The 9,634-nt window shown below is 31.6% G+C and overlaps 1 protein-coding gene across 1 annotated transcript; it reads left to right on the top strand.

Annotated features, from left to right (window-relative positions):
• Window positions 1–297: 297 nt before the first annotated feature.
• LOC145335144 (uncharacterized) lies at window positions 298–8,337 on the top strand. The gene is made up of 15 exons (XM_080180879.1): window positions 298–356; window positions 621–819; window positions 1,273–1,378; window positions 1,894–1,991; window positions 2,758–2,847; window positions 2,974–3,071; window positions 3,541–3,602; window positions 3,810–3,882; window positions 4,227–4,415; window positions 4,772–4,825; window positions 5,233–5,346; window positions 6,469–6,564; window positions 7,165–7,264; window positions 7,588–7,672; window positions 8,086–8,337. Exons 1-15 carry the CDS (start codon window positions 308–310, stop codon window positions 8,149–8,151), a joined length of 1,479 nt encoding a protein of 492 aa, XP_080037005.1. The 5' UTR covers window positions 298–307; the 3' UTR covers window positions 8,152–8,337.
• Window positions 8,338–9,634: the final 1,297 nt, after the last annotated feature.

Here is a 9,634-nt window from a genome sequence, read left to right as displayed (position 1 = left end):
TTTGTATTCAAGTTTTTAGGAAAATTAACACTCGCGGCGTCTTTTGTGTTGAAAGCTAGTGGTTTAGCAAATAAATCAGATGCCTGTATATGTGTAGACGCGTGACTATTCCATAATAATGTCTTTAATTACAAACAGAATACGTTATTTTTTGAAAATAATAAATTATAAGAATTACAATTTTACTTCCTATCGCCCTTGGCTTCAGTCAACAGTTTTAATTCTAGTTCCCTGAAATATTTAAACATTTTTAGATCAAACTAAATTTTAAAACGATCTAATGTTTTTTTTAGTTTTAGATTTAAAAATGAAATCTTTATTGCTGCTCCTGGTAACCATATCTTTTTCCTCAGGAATTGAAACATTATCAAATCTAAACTTAAATTTTCGCCACTTACTTTACTATTTTAGCATTTTTTATAACTAATATTTACACCGACAAGACATAAAAAAGAGAAAAAATGGAATGAATTGAAAATAAGGAAGAGAAAAGAGAGATGGAGAGAGCCAAAGAGAGCGAGAGATTGACAAATTAGATGTCCTTAGTTGTTTAGCTTCCCTAAAAAAAGAATTTTATTCCAATTACAATTTGTAAAATAATGTTAAAATCATAACAGGAAGGAGATATGAAATTGTACCACAAACTTTTTACCTAAACCCTGCGGGCACTTACCTAAACAATTATTATGGTGGTGGGTATATCAACCCTGCATCACCGAACAGCCTATTTGGAAGCAGCCAGACAGGAGGACTGTACAACCCCTATGCTCCAACTTATCCTTACACCCCTGCCCTTCTCTATGCTCCTGGCATTAGTAGGTATGTTGAACAAAACATCTTGAAATATTTATTTATCGCATCGTATTATAGACAGCTCCCAGCCGAGATTAAAATTAAATCTAGTTATGTTAGTCATGAGGGACTGAAGGCCCGGGTAATAATTTGTATTAACTTTATGGATTTTTATTTATTTTGTAATTCTTGGAAAATTGTCTATAATGATATGTATACATGATTTTTCAGTATGACTGAGAACCGGTTCTATTCCAATAAATATCAATTAGTTTTGAAGCTATACTGGAAATATAATTAAAAATATTAAATAAAATTTATGATAGACTTTAATGATAAACTCGTAAGGAAAATACAGAAAAAGACCTAATCTGTATAACTTTGCAACTAAAAATATACTATAGATTTAATTTTTTTGTCTTCTAAATATCCAAAACTTATATGTTACTCTAGCTTTGAGAAGTTATGTACTTTTTTTAGCACATGGTTGAACCCAACAGTGCACCAAGAACCAGGTACAAGCATAGCTGCCAAGAATACTGATTCTGACTCTCTGACCAAGTCACATGTTCAGTACAATCCCCAGGTATAAATAATTGATTCTGATTTAAATCTTAACATTGAAGTTAAATGAGTAAACAAAATTGCATGGGTAATGTTTATAGAAATGATGAAAAATTTTTTTTTTTTTTGATTATTGACACTTAGCCTTAAAATGAAGTTGTAAAATTTTTACAGAAAAATTTTAAAAAATTTGTAAAATGATGAAAAATTCATTTTTTTGTCTAAGTCCGAATAATTGACACTTTTTTGTTATGAAAAATTTTTCACTAATTTGTGAAATTTTTTTTCATAAAAGTTCGTAAAAATGGTGGTTGAAAATTTTTTTCATTAATTTATGAAAAATTTTTCATGTTTTTCATAATCGCGTGAAAAATCGCGGAAAATTAGCATGAAAAAAATATGAGCTGGGTTGTATACCCTCCTTATACCTTTAACTATTTAGTTTTAATATTTAAAATAGTCTTAACACCGTTCCATTGACAATCCTAGACTTATATACCATTCCTATACCATTGACTAAATTATTCTAATATTTAGAATAACCTGAACACTGTTCCATTGACAACCCTTGGACTTGTATACCCTCCATACCTACAGCCAAACAGTTTTACTAGGTCCTTGTGCTCAACTTGCAGGTACACACATTCTAGTCGAGTAATGGGTATATTATTACTTGGATCTTACACCAGATTTTTATGTTCTCTAATAAATTAAACTTGTAGCTGGATAAAATAACGAATCCTCCTCCACTTTCTTTACCCCATCCCCTTCGCTTCTACTGTATGAACGAACTGGCCAACAACGAGTTCCATGTTATCAACCCAAATTGTCGACAATTTTTTCTCTGTCTTAATATCCAACCTTATTTAGCGTCCTTTATTGTCTAATTTTAATAATTATGGTTAGTTGGATGTCTGACTATGTACTATTGAATATGTTTACTTTGGTCTTTTTCGTGATCATCATTCCCTTCAAATACCTCCCAGCCTCTTACGTCTATTTTCATTATATCATTCTTGTTTTATATTTAGTTGTTTAGCTGATTATGGATGTAGTTATAACTGTGAGAACTATTCTCTTTGTATCATTCTTGTTTTATATTTAGTTGTTTAGCTGATTATGGATGTAGTTATAACTGTGAGAAATATTCTCTTTGTATCATTCTTGTTTTATATTTAGTTGTTTAGCTGATTATGGATGTAGTTATAACTGTGAGAAATATTCTCTTTGTATCATTCTTGTTTTATATTTAGTTGTTTAGCTGATTATGGATGTAGTTATAACTGTGAGAAATATTCTCTTTGTATCATTCTTGTTTTATATTTAGTTGTTTAGCTGATTATGGATGTAGTTATAACTGTGAGAAATATTCTCTTTGTATCATTCTTGTTTTATATTTAGTTGTTTAGTTGATTATGGATGTAGTTATAACTGTGAGAAATGCTCTGCATTATGCCATTCTTGTTCTTGTGAAGAATCTGAGGGTTGCAGGTTAGTAGCTTATTCAATGAATTTCTATAAGGTTTCTATACGGCCATTCTATCTGTCTACATAATATAAATGGTCTTTAAAAATGTAACTTATGTTTGATCAAATCAATTTGTTTTACAATTATAGTTACAACTGTGACAAGTGCCAGACGAATGGACTAAGAGACGTATCCTCTGACGAAGGGTTTACTACCAACTCTCCAGATGATGATGTGCCTGAGCTAGGTATAGAATATATAGTAATTTAAGCTGAATATCAAATCTACCAAAATAGATATAGGATATACGTGGATATATTGACTAAGGAAAATTTGTCATCAAATTAGCTTGCTAATCAATTTGGGCCTGATTTAATTGTCAGTTCGTTCATCCAGTATAAGGTACAGATTGGGGTAAAGTTATTTGATGGGGGATATAGTTATTTAAGCTAACTGCGAGTATTACTTTATTAGAGTACATGAAAATCCAAGAATTAATATATCGATTGGTCGTAATTAATAAAGTAAGAGCATACATGGGATACAGGGACGACAAATCAATCACTCCCTTGATTATAATAAACATATTTAACCCTTTGTTGGATTAATATTTTTAAATTAGAAATATTAATGTTGCTTGAAATGATCCAATCATAATTGAATCTATCCTCCCATAATTTTCTATTATTATACATACTAAAATTGAACACATTTAGTAACAAGTGCTCCGGAACCTGAACCTATTGATGCTCAAACAGACTCAGCTACTGACGCTCCGGTAATTTTTTTAATATGATTTAAAATACTTCATTCGTACTCTAAATTTAATCTTTAATTGACTTAAATAACTATTTCCCCTCCCCTTTTTTTTGAATGAGTACCAAATTCATTATAATGCAAATATTTTTTTTCACAAAAACAACATAAGATTTGTGCTGTTTTATATTAATACTAAATTGTTTTTCAATTATTTTGTTTTTGAAAGGTGACTGAAGAGGCTACTAATGAAGTTGTTACAGAGGCTGCTAGTCTTGAAAATGTTACTGATAACAGCGAAGGTAATATTAAAATTAATTTTCATTAGCAGGTTTTGTATGTTTGTATGTATAAATAGTTGCTCTGCCCCTAGTAGAGATCTTTCTCATTGATCCCTAAAGAAATTGTCTCTAGAAAAGAAAGTGTCGCAAGGTGGTTAAAATTTACTTAACTTCTTTTACAAGGGTGCCGAAACTTTTTTTTTAAAGACTACAATTTAAAGTTAAGACTTCACTTTCCCATTAACTCCCCGTGCCTTAAGGACCCAAAGAGTGCTCTAGGAACGTATCCACTAGTAGAAGTATGAATTAATAAAAAGTATGAAAACTAAAAAAATAGATCAAACTAATATATAACTTTATCTTAGATAATGTTGCTGCCACAGAAGGCGTAGAAGAAACAACTGACAGTGGTATTGAATCTACAGATAGCAATGTTGAGACTACTGAGGATTCTGCAGAAACTGAAACAGAGAGTATTGATGCTGGTGAAGAAACTACTCCCTTCCCTGGTCTTGTCAATCCTACATTCCCATTGGTATCGGTCAGTGAAACAGGTATTAATTACAGGAATAGTTATTTATAGCACAGCTTTTCGCTGATCTCAAATTCAAAAATTATAAGATTAAAACTAGTTTTGTTAGCCCCGAGGAGCCAAAGTATATATTTTATGGAAGATATGCTATACATTTTTCTCTATGACTGAGAACCGGTTCTAATCCAGCAGATATTAATCGTATTCGAAGCCACAACTAGAATTTATATTCAGCGATTTTAATCAATTTAAACATGTAATATTTTTGTTTAACTAAAATCTAAGCATATATCAAAACCCTCAAAAAATATTAGGCATATGAAGTTGAATTTTAAAAAAAAATACACTAATGTCTCATGTTACTTTCTTTTGATAAAGGAAACAATGGATTGGTGAACCCAACCTTTCCTCTGGGAGGAGCTATTCCATTAGGTAGTATAAAAATTTTTCAGTAACAATTTATTAAAATGTACAATAACTCAGTACTAACGATTATTACTCTTAACTATTGGGACACTTATCCTTTAATTACTGGGTCAGGGGGGTTGGTGGGTGGGGAAGTCGAACTTCCACTCTCAATTAATTTTAGGTTTTAAAGAAAAAGTAAAAAATGTTTTTTTTGAGTGTCATATTTTATACGAACGTTTTCTCTTGGGGTTCCCCTTCCCTAAGATAGTTGAAGCTTACCCTGGACATATTAGAAGCTTAACTGTAAAGATGAACCCTATAGGTTTAGCGGTTGTCAAGATTCTTTGCTACATTAATAAAAACATACAGACAAACCTAAATGAGACATCCTGTTACTTTTGTAGAAGAATATATTCCTTTTCCTGTTATAGGTGAATCTGGAGCTGAAACTGGAGCCGGAGCCGGAGCTGGAGCCGTTGACGGAGCCGGTGCTGCAATGAATTCTACTGTTCCTCTCATTGACTGCTCTCCGCTTGAAACTTTAGGTAAAGTATATTTGAATTTTTATATATTCTTAAAAATATATTTATTTCATAGCATCTAGCATCTATTAGAAAACTAATATATAACTTCCCTAAAAAAAACAAATAAAACAGTACAACTATTTCATAGATGCTTTGCTTTAGGCTTTATTAGACTTATTCTAATTCATTGAACCTTGTATCTTTATGACAAAATATATAAAGCTTCTTATAGTTCATGTCATATTGATTAATATATTTAGATTTATGTAGTTGGGGACCTAGCTGCCAGACAGTTGTGAATGAAGTATGTCCTAGCTGTAACTATAACTATAGTTTATATCATATTAATTAATATATTTAGATTTGTGTAGTTGGGGACCTAGCTGCCAGACAGTTGTGAATGAAGTATATCCTAGCTGTAACTATAACTATATAGTTCATGTCATATTAATTAATATATTGAGATTTGTGTAGTTGGGGACCTAGCTGTCAGACAGTTGTGAATGAAGTATATCCTAGCTGTAACTATAACTATAGTTCATATCATATTAATTAATATATTTAGATTTGTGTAGTTGGGGACCTAGCTGTCAGACAGTTGTAAATGAAGTATATCCTAGCTGTAACTATAACTGTAGTTCATATTATATTAATTAATATATTTAGATTTGTGTAGTTGGGGACCTAGCTGCCAGACAGTTGTGAATAAAGTATATCCCAGCTGTAACTAAAACTATAGTTCATATTATATTAATTAATATATTTAGATTTGTGTGGTTGGGGACCTAGCTGCCAGACAGTTGTGAATGAAGTTCTTATTATATTAATTAATATATTTAGATTTGTGTAGTTGGGGACCTAGCTGTCAGACAGTTGTGAATGAAGTATATCCTAACTGTAACTATAGCTGTAGTTCATATTATATTAATTAATATATTTAGATTTGTGTAGTTGGGGACCTAGCTGCCAGACAGTTGTGAATAAAGTATATCCTAGCTGTAACTATAACTGTAGTTCATATCATATTAATTAATATATTTAGATTTGTGTAGTTGGGGACCTAGCTGCCAGACAGTTGTAAATGAAGTATATCCTAGCTGTAACTATAACTGTAGTTCATATCATATTGATTAATATATTTAGATTTGTGTAGTTGGGGACCTAGCTGCCAGACAGTTGTAAATGAAGTATATCCTAGCTGTAACTATAACTGTAGTTCTTGTGCTATAAATCAACCAGGTATTTTTAGTAATATTGACGTCACTTGTAATTTCTCCTCCCTATGTCAAATCAACGTTTTTTTTATAGTTTTAACTTAATGGTAAAAACTAAAACATTCACGATTTTTTTGAAATTGTCCAAAAGCGAACTAAATAAACAAATAGGTATCTGTTAAACCCATAGTAAAACTATTTCCAGTATGGCTAGAAAACCAATTAACATCGCATTACAGACAATTTTCCACGAATACTATAATAATTAGTATAATATCCGCGGAAAGCTGTATCTATAACAAATCTATAGTATAGTTGTATATACAGATAACTATCTTCCCCCCTTTCCCAATGACCTCTTTCGTCTTCTTGGCTGTTTTAATATTCCCGCCGCCATTGGTTAATTTACAAAGACCCAATTGAGAGTTGGCATAAGGTCATTGTTATAGGGAAATACAGTTATTTAACCCTTTCTTCCTCCATGTGTTACTCTAATCTGTCTATAATACGATGCAATAAATACCTATTTTCCTCTTACTTATGGACTGTAACTGTCATTAGCGGATGCTAAATAATGAATACATCTTGCATAAAACTAAGGTTTTTAGTTTATAAATATTTGCAGGTGGTTGTATAGCCAGTTCCGGGTCAGCTGCTGGGAAGCAATGTATCTTCCCATTCAAATACAATGGCGTCCAGTACAATGGATGCGCTCCTTTGCACAGGTATTCATTTAAATTGTAAATGCTGGTAACTATTTTTCCAGTTTGGCTTCGTAACCAATTATTATCCGCTGGACTGAACAATCAATTTACCACAACAAAATATTTTCCTTAATAAAATAAGATCAAAAGTAGTTTTTTTAAAGCAGTCTATGAAACGATGCGATAAGCACGCCAGTCCCATTGTTTAGCTGGATGGCTAAACTTTTCAGTTTAGTTAAAGTATTTAAGCACATCAACGAATTTTTAATTTGAAGCTTATTAATGACTGTGGCGCTATAAGTCATTATAAGATAAATAATGATTCAGTCTTTCTTTCTTATAAGTGAGAACAGATTATTGGACTTCTGGTGCAGTACCAAAACAGATGTCAACGGTTTTCACATCACTGGACCTTTTGAGGACCCTGGAGTAAGAGTTTTAAAATTCAGAAATTGTAACAACAACAAAAACAGTGGTGTGCAAAAAATTGGCTGGGGAGTGAGATCCTTAAAGAGGTGTAAGAAAGGGGTTGACATGTCCTTACCAATTATATACTTATAGGAGGGGGGGGGGCCGGGGGGGGGGTGTAAAAGTCCCCTTCTTGCACGAACTTGTGGAAATTCTTGAAATATATTTACTATGTACGTACAAGTACATCATATAAATTTCTTTTTATTTAGCTTTCCTTACATTTAAAATTTATATGAAAAAATGCCTTTCTAACATACATACTTTATGTTTTGTCCGTGTTAAATTCTACTCTTTGTCTTTCCTACTTTTGGACGAAATTGTTCTTGACATATTTGCTATGCTCTCATGAATAACTTAATACTTGTTTTTAGAAATATGTTGGTTTCTGTGACTCCAGCTGTATTAGAGACATCACTGGATTCAGAATTGCTGTTTAATATATCAGAAAGTGCCATTTTTATTCAGTATTAATTGTAAAACAATCATACGTAATGAACATAAAAAAAGGTTTTGGTGTAATTGGGAAGATAATAAGTTAATTTTAAGAATCTCAAATTGTATTGTACATATTAATTAATTGATTCTTATACAAAAATATACTAAAAAATACAAAAGTTGTTAAATTATTTTCCATTTATCAGAGTTGGATCTTTAACTGTGTAGCCGTTGCCGTAGCTGCTGTGGCCGTTGTCGTAGCCGTCGCCACTGCCAATGCTGCCAATATAACATGGATTTTTAAATGTTTGAAGTTTTTACGTATTATCATTATTATTATTTTGAAAATTCAAAAAAAAGTGATCGCATATAGCCGTGGCCACGCGTAGCCAATTTGATTTAAAGATTGGTATTAGGTTAGTGGCTGTACCTCTGGCCACGGCTACGGCAACGGCTACACATTTAAAGATCCAGCTCTGTACCTTTTTTACCACTAGATGTCTTTCTGTATGTCCCACTGCTTGATTTCTTTGCTGAATGATTTGTTTATCCTTTACAGAAAAGTTACTTATGTGTTGTGTGATTAAGTGCTAATTATAGGTTCATCCCCAACCCCTTCTCAGATAAAGCATTGTATGAAATTCTTTTGACTCCCAGTTCGTTTATTTTTTATCTTTTTTTAACGGTTATTAGCATAGTGTTATAAACAGCTTTCCGCGGATATCAGTGAAAAGTGAAAAAATTCTAGAATTAACTTTATATTTTTGGTTTCAATATTCGTGGAAAATTGTCTGTAATACGTTTCTATCAATAATTTTTAGTATGGAAGAAAACCGGTTCTAATCCAGTTGATCGGTTTCGAAGCCATACTGGAAATTTAATTTCTAAATGTACTGCTGAAGAGCTAAAAATAAAATAGGTAGAGATAAATTTGATATAAATTCTACTATAAGTTAAAGCTTATGCCTCGAGAATTTTTACAGGGTAAAGGGAGAGGCGAGCAATAACTTAATTTAATTGGTAAAAATATGTATTTGTAAACAAAGAATATTATTATTCTAGTTTTACTATTTTGAATTGAAAAGCAAAACTATTCTATTATAAGGATTGATTTTACCGTCTATATCATAAGTCATCCGACATATATTACAATTTGATGGCTGCATACTGCAGTTGATGTATTTAAATATTAAATATCATAGAGAAAAAAAATTGTAAGCACACTTCCTTAGATTTTATTATTTGTGTTATATTTGTTCAGCAAAATATTTAGCCACCAAAATTCTAATTCTTAAAAAATAATTTACAAGTTGCTTCGCTGTCTTTCGTACCCGGAAAAGCCCTTCTCCCTGGTAACAGATGAATGTTGACAATGGGCTGGAATGATTATATGTCCCTTCTCCCTGATAAAAGATAAATGTTGAAAATGGGCTGAAATGAATATATGTCCCTTCTCCCTGATAAAAAGATAAATATTGACAATGG

The sequence above is a fragment of the Acartia tonsa genome, chromosome 2, assembly GCF_053477335.1.
Source record: "Acartia tonsa isolate MP-2025a chromosome 2, ASM5347733v1, whole genome shotgun sequence".
Taxonomy (NCBI): domain Eukaryota; kingdom Metazoa; phylum Arthropoda; class Copepoda; order Calanoida; family Acartiidae; genus Acartia; species Acartia tonsa.
This window is presented reverse-complemented; position numbering and strand designations above follow the sequence as displayed.